The 18,810-nt window shown below is 36.7% G+C and overlaps 1 protein-coding gene across 2 annotated transcripts in view; it reads left to right on the top strand.

Annotated features, from left to right (window-relative positions):
* Positions 1–18,810, top strand: part of FSIP1 (fibrous sheath interacting protein 1) — a 191,422-nt gene that overhangs the window by 29,718 nt on the left and 142,894 nt on the right. For both annotated transcript variants that reach the window (XM_054450788.2, XM_063652575.1), the window contains exons 7-9: positions 11,970–12,065; positions 14,037–14,161; positions 15,641–15,751. In XM_054450788.2, coding sequence (XP_054306763.1) covers positions 11,970–12,065; positions 14,037–14,161; positions 15,641–15,751 — 332 coding nt within the window. The remainder of the gene's footprint in view (positions 1–11,969; positions 12,066–14,036; positions 14,162–15,640; positions 15,752–18,810) is intronic.

Genomic DNA, 18,810 nt, shown 5'->3' with positions numbered 1-18,810 from the left:
TTATGAACATCTTGCATTTGTATGGTTCATTTGTTTCAACTAGTGAACCAATATTGATAATATTCAGATTTCCTTAACTTTTACTTAATGTCCATTTTTTGTTCCAGAATACCATCCAGGATGCCACATTCCATTTAGCCCTCATGCCTCCTCAGTCTACTCTTGGCTATGACACTTTCTCAGACTTTTTTTTTATTTTTAATGACCTTGACAGTTTTGAGGAGCACTGGTCAGGTATTTTGTAGAATGTCCAACAGTTGGAATTTATCTCATGCTTTTCTCATGATTAGACTGAGAGTATGTGTTTTTGGGAGGAAAACCATGGAGTTACAGGGTCATTTTCATTACATTACATCATATTATTAACATAACATTGCTATTAATGTTAACTCTGTTCACCTGGCTAAGGAAATATTTGTAAGATTTTTCCACTGTATGTTACCGTATTTCCCCATCCTTTTCCACACTGTACTGTTTGGAAAGAAATTGCTATTTGCAGCCCCTCCTTAAGGAGTGGTGCTGGGAAAACTTGCTAACCATAGGAAGAGGGATAAAACTGGATCTCTAACTTACCATCTACAGAAATCAACTCAAGATGGACTAAGGATTTAAATATATAAAAATTCTAGAAGAAAACCTAGGAAATACTTTTCTGGTTATTGGCCTAGGCAAAGATTTTATGACTAAATTCTCAAAAACAATTGCAACAAAAACAAAAATTGACTGTGGGAACCTCATGAAACTAAAGAGCTTCTGTGCAGCAAAAGAAAATATCGATACAATAAACAGACAACCTATAAAATGGGAGAAGGTATTTGCAAACTATGCCTCCAGCCAAGGACTATTATGCAAAATCTATAAGGAATTGAACAAGCGAAAAACAAATAATCCCATTAAAAAGTGGGCAAAGGACATGAACAGACACTTCTCAAAAGAATACAAGTGGGGAACAAATGTATGAAAAAATGCTTAACATCACTAATCATCAGAGAATTGCAAAGCAAAACCACAATGAGATACCATCTCACACAAGTCAGAATGACTATTATTAAAAAGTCAAAAAATAACAGGCATTGGTGAGGCTGCAGAGTGAAGGAAATGTTTATGCACTGCTGGTGGAAATGTAAATTAGTTCAGCCATTGTGGAAAGCAGTTTGGAGATTTCTCAAATAACTAAAAATATAACTACCATTCAACCCAGCAATCAAAGGGAAATAAATTGTTCTACCAAAAAGACACCTGCACGCATGTGTTCATCACAGCACTATTCATAATAGTAAAGACACAGAACCAACCTAGATGCCCATCAATGGTGGATTTGATAAAGAAAATGTGGTTTATATGTACCATGGAATACTATGCAGCCATAAAAAAGAACAAAATCATCTCCTTTGTGGCAACATGGACGCAGCTGGAGACCATTATCCTAAGTGAATTAACACAGAAACAAAACTAAACATTGCATGTTCTCACTTATAAGTGGGAGCTAAACCCTGGGTACACATGGACGTAAACATGGGAACAACAGACACCAGGGACTCCATGAGGAGGGAGGGAGAGACAGGGACAAGGGTTGAAAAACTTTCTATCGAGTACTATGTTTACAATCTGGGTGATGGGATCAATAAAAACCCAAACCTCAGCATCATGCAGTATACCCTTGTAACAAGCCTGTAGTGTACCCCCCGAATCTAAAATAAAAATAAAAATAAAAAAATGATGAAAATATCATTGCTATGAATTTGTTTCTGAACATAGCTTTATCTCTGTAGCACACTCCTGTATGTGGTTTCATCATTTTCCACAAGATGTTATGTTTTTATTTCCTCATTGATCTAATAGTTATTTAGAAAATGATGATGACTTTCTTTTCTTCTCCAGAATTTTGTATAAGTCCTATATTTTAAAAATGAATATAGAGTCTCATAATATTGTGGTCATGGTTTTGATATTTTTAAAAATAAATTTTATTGTGTATATTTAAGGTATCAACATGATATGAGATACATATATCTATAAATATATATGGTAAAATGGTTACTATAGTGAAACAAATTAACATATCAGTCACCTCACATAGTTACCCATTTCCTCTCCCCAACCCCCCATCATGGGAAGAGCAGCTATAATCTATTCATTTAGCAAAAATCCTGAATATAATACACTATTGTCAATTATAGTCCTTGAGTTGTACATTAGATCTTTAGACTTGTTAGTCCTACATATCTGCTACTTTTTATCCTTTGACCTACATTTTCCAATTTCCTCCCAGTGTTCTCTCCCCAGGTAATCATTGTTTTATTCCCTTTCTCTGCGTATTTGACTTTTTTTTTTTGGATTCCACATATAAGTGAGATCATGATCATGCAGTATTTTTCTGTCTGTGTCTGGCTTACTTCACATAGTGGCAAAAGGCAGGTTCTCCTTTTTTAAGGCTGATTAGTATTCCTTTGTGTGTGTGTGTGTGTGTGTTTATGTATTACAGCAGCTTTATCCATTCATCTGCCAATGGACACCTGGTTTGTTTCCATATCTTGGCTATTATGAATAATGGAGCAATAAACATGGGAGTACAGATGTCTTTATGAGGTGGTGATTTCATTTTCTTTGCGTTTATACCCAGAAGAGGAATTGCTGAATCATATGGTAATTCTTCCTATTTTTAATTTCTTTAAAAACCTTCATACTGTTTTCCATAATGGCTCCACCAATCTGTATTCCCTCAAACAGTATACAAGGGTTCCCTTTTCTCCACACCCTCACCAATACTTGTTATCTCCTGTCTTTTTGATAATAGCTTTCCTAACAAGGTGTTATCTCACAGTAGGGTTGATATACATTTCCCTGATGATTAGTGATGTTGAGCACCTTTTCATATTGTTGGTCATTTTTATGTTTTCTTTGAAAAAATATCTATTCACTTTGCCCATTTTTAATCAGGCTGTGTTTTCTTGCTATTGAGTTGTATGAGTTCTTTATAAATTTTGAATATTAACACCTTATCAGATATATGATTTGCAAATGTTTTTCCCAATCTGTAGGTTTTTTTCTTTTATTGATTGTTTCCTTTGCTAGGCAGAACCTTCTTAGTTTGATGTAGTCCCATTTATTTATTTTTGCTTTTGTATTCTGAACTTTTGGTGTGATACCCAAGAAATCATTGCCCAGGATGATATTAAGGCACTTTCCCTCTATGATTTCTTTTAGGAGTTTTGTAGTTTCAGATTTTATGTTTTGGTCTTTTATTCATTTTGAGTTGATTTTTGTGTATGATGTAAGATAAGGGTCCAATTTCATTCTTTTGGATGTGAAATTCCAGTTTTCCCAGCACCATTTATTGAAGAGACTACCTTTTCCCCGTTGTGTCTTCCTGGGCCCTTGTTAAAACTCAGTTGACTGTATATGTTTGGATTTATTTCTGGGATTTGTATTCTGTTCTGCTGGTCCGTGTGTCTGTTTTTATGCCAGTATTATACTGTTTTGATTACATTAGTAATACTAATTTGATCACCTTTCTGTGTGATGCCTTCAACTTTAGTTTTTCTTTTTCAGAATTGCTTTGGACATTTGGGGTCTTTTGTGGTTCCATATGAAGTTTAGGATTTCTATTGCTGTGAAAAATATTATTGGGATTTTGATAGGGGTTGCTTTGGGTAATGTGGACATTATCACAATATTAAATCTTTTGATCTATGAGCATGGAGTATCCTTCTGTTTATTTGTGTCCTCTTGAATCTCTTTCACCAATGTTTTATAGTTTTTAGTGTCCAGGTCTTTTACCTCCTTGGTTTAATTTATTCCTAAGTACTTTATTTGATTTTTTTGATGCTATCATAAATAAGATTGTTTTCTTGATTTTTTTAGGCTAGGTTGTTTGTGTATAGAAATGCCACAGATTTTTATATGTTGATTTTGTACTCTACAACTTTTCTGAATTTATTCATTACTTCTAATAGGTTTTTTTTGGTGGAATCTTTGAGGTTTTCTACATACAAAATCATGTCATCTGCAAGTAGAGATAATTTTACTTCTTCCTTTCTGATTTGGATGCCTATTATTTCTTTTTCTTGTCAGATTGCTCTTGCTGGTCCTTCCAGTACTGTGTTGAATAGAAGTGGTGAGAGTGGGCATCCCTACCTTGTACTAGATCTTAGAGGAAAAGCTTTCCGTTTTTCCCCCTTGGTTATGATGTTAACTGTGAACTTTTTATAAATGGCCGTGAGGAAATTTTCTTCTATACCTAAACTCTTGAGAGTTTTTATCAAGAAAGGATGTTGAACTTTGTCAAATGCTTTTTCTGCATCAATTGAAATGATCATGTGGTTTTTGTCTTTCAATCTGTTAATGTTATTTATATATCACATTGATTGATTTACATAAGTTAAACCACCCTTACCTGCCAGGGATAAATCCCACTTGATCATGATGTATAGTCTTTTTGATATATTGTTGAATTTGGTTTGGTAATATTTTATTAAGGATTTTTACATCAATGTTCATCAGAGGTTCCTGGTGTGTAATTTTCTTTTTTGTGTTGAGTCTTCGTGTGGCTCAGGTATCAAGGTGATACTGGCCTCATAAAATATGTTAGAAAGTATCCTTTCTAGCCGTGTTTTTTTTTTTTTTTTTGGAAGAGTTTAAGAAGTATTGGTATTAATTCTTCTTTGAGAGTTTGGTGGAATTCAGCCATGAAACCATCTGGTCCTGGGGTTTTCTTCGTGGGGAGGTTTTTTAATTACTACTTCAATCTCTGTGTTTATTGTAGATCTGTTCAGGCTTTCTGTTTCTTCCTGATTTAATATTGGTAGTTTATATTTTTCTAGGAATTTATCCATTTCCTCTAAGTTATCAAATTTGTTGACACATAATTATTCATAATAGTCCCTTTTGATACTTTTTATTTCTTAGGTGTCTGTTGTAATTTCTTTGTTTTCATTTCTGATTCTAGATACTTGAGTCTTCTGTTTTTTTCTTAGTCTAACTTTTGTTAATTTTGATTTTTTCAAAAAACAACTCTTAGCTTTATTGATTTCTCCTTCCCTGTGGCTTTTCTATCCTCTATTTGATTTATTTCTGTTCTGATCTTTATTATTTTCTTCCTTCTGCTAACTGGGTTTAGTTTGTTATTTTTGCAGTTCTTTGAAGCATAATGTCAGGCTACTTATTTGAGATCTTTCTTGTTTTATAATGTAGGCATTTATTGCTATAAACTTCCCTCTTATAACTGTTTTTGATATTTTGAATTGGTTGAAATGTTCCTTGTAGCTTAGTGGAGAGGTTCTCAGTTGTAGGAGACATTTGGATGGTGCATTTTTGGTCATAAGGATGTGCTGCACGGGAGAATGCGGGAACTACTGGAATTTATGCTGCCATGCCAGGGGCCAAGTTTGCTAAACGTCAGGAATTGCATAAGGAAGCTCCACACAGAGAATTGTTTTGCCTGTAATATGATTAATACCCCCAGGGAAAATTCACCTAATATATGATTAACTTTTATAAGTATTCCATGGACACTTGAAAAGAAGGACTATTTCTGTGGAGAACAAACTTTGAAATATGCAAAATGTCCTTATTACTTATCTACTTGATTTGCATTCATCTTAGAGAGTTCTGTTAAGGTCTTTCAATATAATTGTGCTTTTATTAGTTTCTGAAAACTGATTGGAATCCTTCAATATAGTAGAAAATGCATATTATTTGTGAAACCAAAAAAGAAGACCCTGAAGAAAGAGTATATTAACATGAAATGACAAGAGGATGATTTAAAAAAGAAGCTGAGTAAGATGAGAAAGGATTACAAGGAAAAATAGAAAAATGCACTTATTGGAGTAACAAGCATAATTAAGACTGCAGGAGAATCAAGGCAGTGAAGGATGCTCCACAACATGAAGGGGTAAATAGATGAGGAAATGATGAAGTAAATGATAAGTGTGGAGATAGGGAATAGGAATTCCAGCTAAAAATTACAGAAATTTCTGAGATAGTAAACTAGTATAACTATTATAGAAACAATGATCACAGGAAATTTTTCTGATTAAAAAAAATTATATATGTGCTATTAATGATAAAAGGCCAATACCCATATATACACAGGCAAGATTCTGAAACATGGGAAGGCCCTAAGAAATCTTACAAGCATCCAGGCCCAAATAAGAATAATCTTATTTTACCTATAAGCTGAATTCAGATATCTTTCTTGCAATAAAGCAAAAATATAGTAACTAGGGATTACATATTGCTTCTGTTATTGTTTTGTGAAGACAACAGAAAGACATTCTTAGATATGGTAGAGTGGATAATTCACTGCTAATATTGTTTTTGGAATAAATGTACTTGAAACCATACTCTAGGCAACCAGCAAATGAGTCACAATGTACAATCCAGGATTAGAAAAGTTGCTATATAAAGGAATTATCTGTGAGCATTATAACCAGCCAAATACAGAGGTGAACAGAAAGAAATGTGTGTTTACAAATCCAAGAATTACTCTATGCTAGAAGATAAGAATAACCATAGGTAGGCCTAAAAGTCCAGATTATATTAACAGAGGCTGAAAAGTGGGAGAAAAATGAGGGTTAATAAAACAATTCTAAATTCCTTGTATTACTTTAGAGGAGAGGCAGAAAACCATTTTTTGTTCTTAACTTTCTTAATATAGAAAAAATATGTTTATATAACTTAGACTTCAAATTAAAGTGCAAACTTTCCAAATTGTTGTATAGTTAGGATTATGGTTTATAAAGGAGAAAGGAAAAAAAGACAAGAAAATGAGCATTAAAAGAAAGGGAGAAAGGGAGAGAGGGAGGAAAGAGGAAGGAAGAAAGGAAGAATGGAAGGATGGAAGGAGGGAAGGAGGGAAGCCCAAACAGGAAAACCATTAGGGTCTAACAGGAAAATCACTAATATGTCTAGCGATGTACATGTTAGGTGAGGCAATCAGCGTACGTACTCTTTTAAACTAGCCTGTTAAAAGATACACTCTCACGTTGGTTTTCTTATCATCCCTCCTTATTTCACTCAGTTCCCCCCTTCTTCACCCTTTATTTTTATAATCCCATCCTCTTGTCTTTTTATATTCATCAGTTCTTTCCTGTGACTTACTCCTCTAGTTTCACAAATGTCATATATTTTGATATATTGAGGATGCCAACAAGTTTTTAGAAATTTTATGATTTTTTTAATAATTATTTTCAAAATGTCTGCTATCCCATTGATTACCAGGACGCTGTTTCATTTGTTTTTCATTTTTTTCCCTTCTTTGTCTTCTCATCCTCCAATGAGGTAAAATCCATCCACACCTGCCATTTACCAACAGAGCAAAAAGGCACATCTGCCTTGAGTCTGCTCATTGTCCATCTGGATGCTTTTAAAATTGTGATCTTCATTGCTGATTTCTGCCTCCTTTCTGTCCAGTTGTTTTCTAAGAGCTGCAGCCTCTGAATAGATATAGAAAGAAGTATGACAGAGGTTGAGTAACAGCATTTGAACTGCCTCAAGAAACAGTGTTGTTGCTCAAGGAGATGGGGACTCTGGTTTCTGGTTGGTTTTTTCCTTTTATCTCTGAGTCAAGGGGGTGCTTTCCATCTAGATCTAAGTCTGCCCCTGCGCTGTTTCAGCAGGCAAAGCTTGCAGGGCCACTGATTGCTTTTCTCTTTCCCTTTCTATCATTTGTGTTGGTGGCAATTGCTTCTAGATTCCGGAAATAGATAACAGTAGGTCCTTGAATGAAATCATTTCATTCAACATCGTGTTTTTTATTTTTAATTTTTTAAATTTTTATTTTTTTAGAGATGGGATCTCATTTTGTTGCCCAGGCTGTAGTGCAGTGGCATGATCACTGCTCACTGCCACCTTGAATTCCTGGGTTCAAGGGATCCTCCCACCTCAGCCTCCTGAGTAACTGAGATTACAGGTGCATGCCACCATGCCCGGCTAATGTTTAAATCTCTGTAGAGATGGGGTCTTGCCATCTTGCCCAGTCTGGTCTTAAACTCCTGGGCTCAAGAGATTCCTCTTGGCCTCCCAAAGTGCCAGGATTACAGGTGTGAGCCACCATGCCGGGCTCAGTGTCATTTTATTATAACATTGATGAAAAAAAAAAGGATTCCCAGCTAGGGCCACTGTCCGTATGGAGTTTGTTTGTCTTTCCCCTGTCTGCATGGGTTTTCTCCAGACCCTCCAGTTTCCTCTCCATCTCAAAGATATGCATGTTAGGTTATCTACGTGGTTCCACTGTGAGTGAGTGTGGGTGTGTCTGAGCGCACCCTGCCATGGCATCCTGTCCAGGGTGTGTTCCCACCTGGGACTCTGAGCTGCCTAGATAGACTCTGGCCACCTGAGACTCTGAATTAGAATAAGCTGATAAATAATTACCTTACTTATTTTTATTAATTTTTCTGAAATGTACTTATAGCCCACATTTATGTCAGTGTTTAATATTACAAGTGTTTTGGTCTTTATTTAGAAGTTTAATAATGTTTTTGTGACCAGAAATGTGCCACAGAAACTTAATTCTTATTTACATTAATTAGACTGTGGTAAAATTGGTTTTGTTATATGTCATTTTGCTTAAAGTCGCAGTTTCCAAGAATCTATAGATGACGTTAAGAGAGGATTTACTATACTTGTGTAGGGCATCTAAAAATTGTATGGCATAATTCAGTATTCAGAAATGAGGCTCTTTTTCCCTTTCTGTTTCTTCCTGCCTTTTCTCAGGGTGGTGTCTGGGTTCGGGAGGACGCTTGTGTAGCATCATGGCCTGGGGATGGCGGGGTTGGGGGTGGGGTGGCGCGTGCATCTGGTCCTTGCTGTTCTCTCAGAGGCATATCTCGTCCTGCTTGGTCTGTGGATATGGGAAGCCAGCTGGGGCATCTGCTGACTTGTAGCTGGTCCCATTTAGCCTTTGCCATCTGCCAGCAGATGCTGATGTTGTATGTGGTCCCTGCCACATCCTCTCTGGTGGGAGGCTCTATGCCAACCCCTCATCACGACCCCAGTCTTCACAGGGGCATGTGAGAGCTTCGGTCTCCTTCAAGCCACAGGCCAGCCAGACGTGGGGAACTGTGTGTGTGTGTGTGTGTGTGTGTGTGTGTGTGTGTCTGAGGGGGAGAGAGAGAGACAGACAGACAGACAGACAGACAGACAGACTACTTCATCCTCTGTCTCCCTGTAAGCATGCCACACTGCCTTTGCTTCTCTGCAGCTGTCATGGGTGGATGGAGAGCACTGTGTTCCTGTGTGCGGGGTCTCCCCTCAGTTCCAGGTGTACAGTGAGGCAGAGCTCACTCTGCTCTGGGTTTCTCCAGCCTCTTCAGGTTCTCTGTGCACCTCCAGGATTTCACCTCCAGGGGCTGTGCCGGGGAGCAGCTTAATACCTGTATCACTTGTGTCTACTCTAAACTCATCCCCTCTGCTGGTCTTCTAGGTCCTCTAGGTCCTTATTTGGGATGGGCTTTAATTTCTTCTGTGGGTGGCAGGAAGCAACTTAAATCACATCCTGCAATCTTCCTTTTTCAGGACTCATATTAAAAACTTGCTCAATCATCAACATTTTGGCTCATGATCTGTAAAGGGAGATTTTTTTTCCTTCTCACATGAATGTTTATAGTGAAGAGAGGAATTTTTAAAATTTTCTTATTAACTTTGAATTTTGATGTAACTTCAGATTTAAAGTCGTAGGAAAAGTACAAAGGATTCTCAAATACTCTTTATCCAGAGTCTCCAAATGTTAACATTTTACCACATTCTTTTTTCTCTTTCCTTCTCCACACAAGGACACACATATACACACATACATGCACGATTATACATATAAATCAGGAAATGATTATTTTGCAATTATCTATAGGCTTTATTGAGATTTTGCCAATTGTCCCACTAATACCCTTTATAGCAAAAGGAAAATCTCAGGCTATGCATTACATTATTGTCATACCTTTTAGTCTTGGTGTTTTATGACATAGTCATTTTTGAAGATAATAGGCCTATTATTTTGTGGCATGTCCTCTAGTTTGGGTTGGTTTGTTTCTGCTCGGTTAGGTTCAGGTTATGTGTTTTTGGCAGGAATCCCACAGAAGTGATAGTGTCCTTCTCAATGAATCAGATCAGGAAGTGCACGATGGTGATTGTCCCAAAGCTCACAATGTTAACTCTGGCCACTTTAGATGAAAATGGTGTCTACCAGGTTTCTCCATGGTAAAGTTACTATTTTTCCTTTGGTAATTAATAAATTATCTTGTGGGGAGATAGATACTTTGAGGCTATTATCCTATTATTCCTCAAACTGTCACCCACTAGTTTTATCTTTCATTGGTGATACTTACCTGAGTCAGTTATTATGATGGTTACTAAATGGTTAATTCCATCATTTCTTCTACATTAATTGTTTTTGAAAAAGAAGCAAGAACTTTCTAAAGGGAGACTTTTGGAATTCAGAAAATGTTTTTTTTTCCTCCAAGGGTTAAGCTCTTGCAACTGAATGCCCAACTTTGAAAACTGTTGTCTTTTAAACTCAAAGCCGATTGATGGCACCTTTGCTGTAGGTAGTACCCACCTCTCTCTGAGGCACTGAATACCACTGGGATGGGGCAAAGAGCCACAGGGTCACAAGAGTAATTTCGAATTCTTCTTGCCACCTGCGTGACACTGGTCTCAGATGGTTGCTGATCACCTGGGAGGGTTTTCCATATTGTACATTTTCATATTTTTATGTCTTTATGGTGTTTTAGTATAAAATTGAGTGAACTGTTATCATAAAGGAATTATGGGATAGAAAAATATATTACCACTTTAGTACTATGATGTAAATGTAACTTAAACTGATAATAAAATGGTGCCACATTGCTGACTTGCTGAGCTTACTTTTAATGAATATTGAAGACCCCCTAATAATAGTGGTTGCAACAAAAAAATGAAAGTTCAAAAACAATTTTAAACCTTTTTGTTTTCTAAGTAGTTTACCCCTCTCTCCCCAGGCTTACACCACAGATTTGCTTGATTAACTCATCAAAGATTGTACAAAGACTAACAGTGTAATGTCAACCACAGTTCATAATTCATTATTATGAATTCCAAATTAGGGAATTGGAATTGATGAATTAGTGTTTGTAGAAGAAGTTTTGTGTTTTGAATTTGGTGGTTGTGTGTTGAGGGTGAATGTATCTTCTGCCTGCTTCCTTTGTATCAGCTCATAGAGGGTGTCTGAACTTGGTTTGCTTGCTGGCAGAGGTGGTGGATCCTTTAATATCCTTAAGACTTCCCATGTTTTCTGAGGCAAAACCATTTCTGTGCTACAACCTGGCAGATTCCCTCACATTAGGGTATAGAGACACACTTTTAATAAAATATTTATGTTAGCAGCGTCTTGCAAATACACAGTGTCCGAATTAGCTAATAGGAGAACATGAAAATAAACTACATTGAAACAAAGAAGTTGAAAAACACAATGTCCTATTTTCTTTATGGAGGTGCCAAGAAAATACATCAGGAAAGAAGAAAGTTAACTGCTAAGAGTCTCCCAAGTTATCTCTCACATTCCTTTATCTTAATGACTGATCACATATTTGAAGTCTCCTCCTTGGGGAACTAAAATAAAAAAAGAAAACCATAATTATAGTTACTCATTATGCATATTCTCTGTATTATGAACATCAAGATTTGGGTGCATTGTCTCTGGAGAGTTAATGTGATATTTTAGCACACTCTTGCACATCCTTTTTGTGCTTAAGTTCTAGGGAAATGCTGTTTAACTATCTTAGCTTCTGTAGCTTGTTTTGTTGGCTCCTGTATACAAAGGTGATTGTCATTTCTAGTTGGAGGTGACATTAACATTGTCTTAAGAAATTTATGTGTGTGGAGGGGATTGAGGAACACTGGAGAGAATATTAAATGTTATCTTTTTAAAACAATTTTGTAGACAACTACTTAATTTATTTTGCGAGCATTGAACAAGTGATTTTTTAAATCAACAGGTCCTTCTCATGAGGAGGAAGACACCTTTTCCTCGGTGTTTCATACTCAAATCCCTCCAGAAGAATATGAAATGCAGATGCAGAAACTCAATAAAGGTATATTTAAATTTATGTGATTATACACATTTTCACAAGGGAATACTGGCTGTATACAGAAATATTCATAAATGAAATAAGTTCATGTAATTTAATCCAAAGATGAGTGGAAGCAGGTAGAGTTCAAGATGACACAAGATTGGTTATTGTTGCAGCTAGTTGTTGAGAGTTTGTTATACCATTCTACTTTGGATGCTTGAAATTTTGTATAATAATAAAGAGTTTTAAAAAAAAGCTGGCTGCAAGTAATGAAAACCTGGCTTAAACAAAAACAAGTCTGTGAAAATGATTTTGGTGGGAGGCAGCTTTCTTTGGTTCCCAAGAGCATATGCTGTGGTTAGTCATTCAGAGGTTGGCTCAGTTCTGCAATCCTAGAGAAGAGCCTGAGTGATCCAGCTGGGTCAGGGGCCTACCCCTGGCTCAAACAACTTGTCCAACCCAGCAAGGTCTGGGGTCACTGTAGGAACGTGACAGCTATGTCAATACCAGACTGGAGAGGAGAAGAGGACATTTCCAGTGAAGACAGTTCTGGCCAGATAACCCAATGTGTTTTCCCTACTGTTCATTAGAAATATGTTTTAAAGAAGATCTGTGATAAATGTAAACATGGCTGCATTCAATTTGTATTTTTAAAATGTCATATTGCTTAAGAGTATATGAAACTTCAACTGAATGAATAAACCTCATATTTCAACTAAAAAGACTGTATACAACTTGAATTATGGAAAGAAGTGTTATATTTTGTATCTATTAGGCTACTCACCAAAAAAGTAACTCATACTTTAACTATTGGTAGTTGATTTAAAAGATAATTATGTGATTGTTAAAAAATAAAACCCCAGGTATAAAGCATAGATTTATTTGCCTATAAGCTTATATAACTTAAATTTGAGTAAATTTCTTTTTTCACTCAACTACTTTTGTTTGAAAAGAATTTTAATCAAGAGATCTTACTCTTTCCCTCGTTCTTGCCAGCTATTTTCATCAAAAAATTTTTAAATGGTTATATCTGTACTGACTCTTTCATAACTAGCTATAAACACACCAATTGACTAGCTCCCTTAATCCTTTTTGTTCGGGTAACCTCCCTTATAAAACAAAATTAACTTTTATATAAACTTTGTCTGGATTGAGCTTGTGACGGGTGTTTTTTTCTTTTATGGACCTGAATGTGGAAATGTATCCTGTTTTGTAGGGTGAACTGCATGTGCTATATAAGGAGACATTCCTTCTTCGTGCATATTTTCAGAGCTTTAATGAAGGGTTCACATGATCTTGTTTTAAAATATTTTAATGTGACACATAGAAAACAAGATATTTTATAAAGGAAATATGAATCCACAAGTATTTTTCTTATTCTTATTTTGAGCACTCTGTGTCTGAATATCTGAGACATTGACTCAAGCCTCTTCCGAAAGGTTGAGGAAAATTGGCCAACTGAGATGGGCTCTAGGGGTTTGTGCAGATGGGAGCTAGGACATGGGACACTAACTCCCAGACCTTGCTCAAAAGACAGACGAAACAAAATGCACTGTTCAGAAAGGGTAATGGCAAATTAATAGAATAGCAGGGATGACCTAGTCTTTAGGGAAATTTTTGTTTTGTGTCAAGACTGAAATAAAAAATATATTTTAAAGTCTCCCTAACATCAGTGATTTCTTCTTATCATGTCTGTCTTGAAGTTCTATTGATATTTCCCATCATTCTTATGGAATCAACAGGAAGAAGTTTGATATATGATAATGAATTATACAATAAGTTTTATGAGAACTTCATTTGAAGTTACAGTAGCACATTTATCTTTTTAAGAATAGATCTCCATTATATATTAGGTTTCTGGATCTGGAATGTAGAAGTTAGTTCTTCTGTGTGTGTTTTATTTCTTATATATTTTAATATATGCTTAAAGTGAACTTTTAGCGTAACTGACACTTTTAATTATGAAAAAATTTTGAACTTTTTTAATATTAGATTTTACCTGTGGTGTGGAAAGAAATGAGTCATTGATCAAATCAGGAAAGAAACCTTTCTCAAATACAGAAAAGATTGAGCTCAGGGGTAAACACAACCAGGATTTTATTAAGAGAAACATTGAGGTATGTACTTAGAAATTCAGAAGCCAGAATTTGGGGCTAAATGAGTTGAAAAAATGGCAATAGTTTTGTTCAGTGTCTTTGAATATTTTTTCAACCATCATAAATGTATAAATGATTGAATTAGTAGATATAATGAAAGAAAACTTTTATAAACTGGTACTTCATTATTTCTATTTTCAACTCACTACATCCTATCCTATCCTATCCTATCTCTTTTTAAAAATGCTAGGTGCATCTATCATTTATTTCACTATCCAGAAATAATCTGTTTCCTGCAATTTAAAAAACATTTATTTAGATAATAGCTTTGGACGATGTTTCTCAGATTTTAAATTGCATGCTAGTAAAATTTTTTTTTTAAGTAATGAGACTGATTTTGTAGCTAGTACATTTAGAACTTTGAATGGAAAATGCTCCTGGCAGAGCAGCAGGGCTGGGCTGGAGAAGCCAATTGGTTGTCTGCCTCTTCGCTGAACCTCCCGGCAGCTGGTCACTGGCCTTGATTAGCTTCTGCCTCAAGCACCCATCTTTGGTCTTACAGGCCTTGTAGCCTGACTTGGTTTGTCTTGAAGGCAGACTCACACTAAACAAGGGCACAGGGGTTCCTGGATTCAACCAGAATGTGGATTAATTAATTTACAACAAGAAATGTAGCGAGGAGGACAGAAGCTGTGCACACCCCTTGGGCAGCGTCACTGGAAAACTGCATGGGCGAGTGTGGAGTATTGACAAGAGAGAGTTAAGTAATTTTTTACCCTTCAAGCCTGATGTTTTCCCCATAATTGGCACATCATTTCCAGGCAAACTGGATTCGTGGGGCAGCTTGCCACTGCCAGGACTGGCCTCTGGGGCTCTTGATTTTTGTGCTCTACATTCATATGATCTTCAGGAAACCTTCTCCATCTTGATCTGTCGCTGTCTTTGCATTGGCCTGTTGTATGTTTATTTACTGTTCAATTTTCCTAGACTAGTAGAGTTCTCTCCTTATCCAGGTTCTTGCGGACACAGATAGTAGGTCTACTGTATATTTCTCTTTCCCCATTTTAATAGTAGCTGAATATTTAAATTCCTCGTATGATAGTCTTGAAATTTAAAAGCACTTTCATTTAGTGGGCAAGTACCCCAAAGAAAGTAGCAAGAAGATTTCTTCCAAATGTTTCAGCAAGTATGTTTTTGCATTTATATTTTTTATCTATAATAGAGAGGTTTGAAAACTGCTCATATTATTTTTTAATAAAATGTCTGTTGGAATGGTTAACAGGAGGGTCTGCTTATAGGGATAATATCTTTGGATATTAGAGAATGGCCCTATACAAAAATGTTGGCATAAAATAAAATTACCTAGCAAATGTAAAATGCCTAATCTCGCAACTTTTCTCTTTGTGTATCTGTAGTGTAGAAGTCTCAGATTCCATTTTTATTTTCCTGGACTATGAATTTCTTTGAGTATATAATATTTTCCATTAATAAATTCTGTAGTTGGCCAAGGAATCAAGAAACCCAGTGCTTATGATTGACAGAGAGAAGAAAAGGCTGGTTGAGCTTTTGAAGGACTTGGATGAGAAAGATTCTGGGCTCTCCAGTTCTGAGGTATGTAAACTCTGATAGGGAACTCTACACTTCTTAATTTAGATTAAAAAAATTGTATTATTGGCCCAGTAGCACAAATTTACAGTAATTTTTCAGATTCTGAGACATTATTTCTCTGATTTAAAAAAAACCCTGTTTTACTAACACAGGAACAGATAACAAAATACCACATGTTCTCACTTTTAAGTGGGAACTAAATGATGAGAACACATGGACTCATAGAGGGGAGCGACACACGCTGGAGCCTGTTGGAGAGTAGAGGATGGGAGGAGGGAGACGATCAGGAAAAATAACTAATGAGTACTAGGCTTAATACCTGGGTGCAAAAATAATCTGTACAACAAACCCCCATGACACAAATTTACCTGTATAACAAACCTGCACAGGTACCTCTGAACTTCAAATACAAGTTAAAATTTTTTTTAAAAATCCAGTTTTGTACAATTATTTTTATTGAGGTTTTCAAATTTATTCTTGGTCAATTCATTATTGACTTTCAAAGGATTATTTAGTGTCATTCTAAGAAGTGTTTACACATTGGTTATCACAGTAACTTCTGTCTGTGATGTGATGTGCTTATTACTGATGACATATGAATGTGTTTTTCTGTCTCCTTTTCTTATTGTCCCTAAACTGGTTTTGTGGTATTTCAGTGTAGTCTTCTTCAGTAATCCTAAAGAATTCCATCCTGTTCCTGCCCAGTTAACTTTGAGCAGCCAGTTCCCTGGAGTGTCCTGGGGTTAACAGGAGGGCCTGCTTATGGTGATAAGTCCAGGTGGGGACAGGCTAAACTGAAAGAGGGGAACGGCATGTAATGGGGGTGAGGTGGGGCAAATGCAGGTGTTTATAGGGCCTGGGAAGGTCACCTAAAGAGTGCTGTGGCCCAATGTTTGCACTTGTTTACATACTAAACTTGAGGAATATTCTTTGCTTCCGTGAAGAAATACACTGTCCTATGTTCCTTGAAGCACTTAGCTCTATTGTATATCTTTTATTCCCCTGCATTTAATAAGGACATGATGGAGTGAATGCTGCTGGCACCCTGCCCATATCACCTTTCCCTGACACCGGTCTGTGCATCCATGCCCCAGCCCTGTACTAAGGGTGCACAGCTGTCCCCTTCCCCTGAGAATTTCCCTGAGCCAAACAGCCCAGGATATCACTCCCTCCCCACCCTAGGCCCCTTACCTAAATGTGAGATTAGCTCTGTGGTGCAGTGTGTCCTCCCAGAGCTTCCCCAGGGATCAGACTGAAGCTGGGCTTCAGTTGAGACCACATCCTCGCTTGGCCCTGTGCCCTTGCCCTCGGCTGTTTTCCTCATGTCCCTGGTCCCAAAGGCACTCTCCCAATGAATTACTTGAACAAGAATCCTTGTCTTAGTTTCCACATCTAGGGACACAGAGATTCAGAGCGTAGTTTTTTTGCTGTAAGTCCAAAAGCAGTTCATGTGCAGTGATCCCTGTGGCCCACAGGGGAGGGTGTGCCCGTCCAATGGGAGCTAACACCCGATGTCTGCTGGTGGCGGCTGCATGGAAATCCCAGGCCAGGCCTGCCTGGATCCTCCAGTTTTTCAAAGGAAGCTAGAAATTCAGATTTTTTGCGAGAAGCATTAAACTTGTAAAATGTTCACAACTGCTCCTATTTAAAAAAGTTCTGTGTGGGCAAACAAAATATCCCTCCCTTCCACCAAAAAGCAAAAACATATCTACAGAATATCACAGATAATAATCCTCTAAGTAATCCTTCCTGAGATGGTGAGGTCCCAGCGGGGGCTGTGTCTAGGAGCAGGTGAAGGTGTTGCTATGCCTGGGGCTGATGAAGTAGGGGAAAGGGGTGGGTGAGGGAAACTGCTAAATGCCCACATAATTCTGAGATATTTTAGCTTTGCTGATTCATGGTATAGTCATGTGCCACATAATGATGTTTTGGTCAACATGCATATATGACAGTGGTCCCATAAGAATAATGGAGCTGAAAAATTCCTGTCATCTAGTGACACCGTAGCTCTATATTTTAAGAGTGTGCTCCTTGTACTTAAATATATAAAAAAGTGAATTGTAAGACAGCTTCAGGCAGGTCCTTCAGGAAGAATTTCAGAAGCAGGCATTGTTATCATAGGAGATGACAGCTCCATGCGTGTTACTGCCCTTGAAGACCTTCCAGTGGGACAAGGTATGGAGTGGAAGGCAGTGATATTGATGATCGTGACTCTGTATAGGCCTAGGCTAATAGGTGCATTTGTGTTCGTTTTTCATGAAACCTTAAAAATAAAAAAAGAAAATTTTAAAATAGGAAAAAGCTTACAAAGAAAGAAAATATTTTTGTACAGCTGTATACTGTGTTTGTGCTTTAAGCTAAGTGTTATAAGAGAGTGAAAAAGTTAAACCAATTTAAAAATTTTGAAAGTAAAAAAGTTACAGTAAATTAAAATTCATTTATTATTAAATAAAGAAAAATATTTTAAAATAAATTTAGTGTAGCCTAAGTTTACAGTGTTGATAAAGTCTACAGTGGCAGCCAGTAATGTCCTAGGCATTCACATTCACTCACCACTCACTCACTGACTCACCAGAGCAGCTTCCACTCCTGCAAGCTCCACTCATGGTTAAGTGCCCTTTACATGTATGCCATTAAAAAGATTTTTATACCATATTTTTATTGTACCTTTTCTATGTTTTAATATGTTTAGATTCACAAATACTTCCTATTGTGTTAGCAATCACCTACAACACAGTAACTACAAAACATGCTGTACAGGTTTATAGGCTAGGAGCAATAGGCTTTACAATGTGGCCTAGGTGTGTAGTACACTCTACCATCTAGGTTTGTGTAAGTACACCTGATGATTTTTGCACAATGACAGAATTGCCTAATGATACATTTCTTAGAACACATATCCCTGTCGTTAAGTGACACATAACTGTAATTTGTCTACTTTATTAACAAAAGCTTAGATAGCAGTAAGAATTAAGGGATCTGGGTTTCATTCTGGTTTTGTTATTAATTGTGAAATTGGGTAAACTGCTACCCATGGTCTCACTGTGTATCAAACTATGGCG

Source organism: Pongo pygmaeus, chromosome 16, assembly GCF_028885625.2.
Source record: "Pongo pygmaeus isolate AG05252 chromosome 16, NHGRI_mPonPyg2-v2.0_pri, whole genome shotgun sequence".
NCBI lineage: Eukaryota > Metazoa > Chordata > Mammalia > Primates > Hominidae > Pongo > Pongo pygmaeus.
Note: the sequence above shows the minus strand (reverse complement) of the source record. Positions and strands in the feature narration are given on the sequence as shown.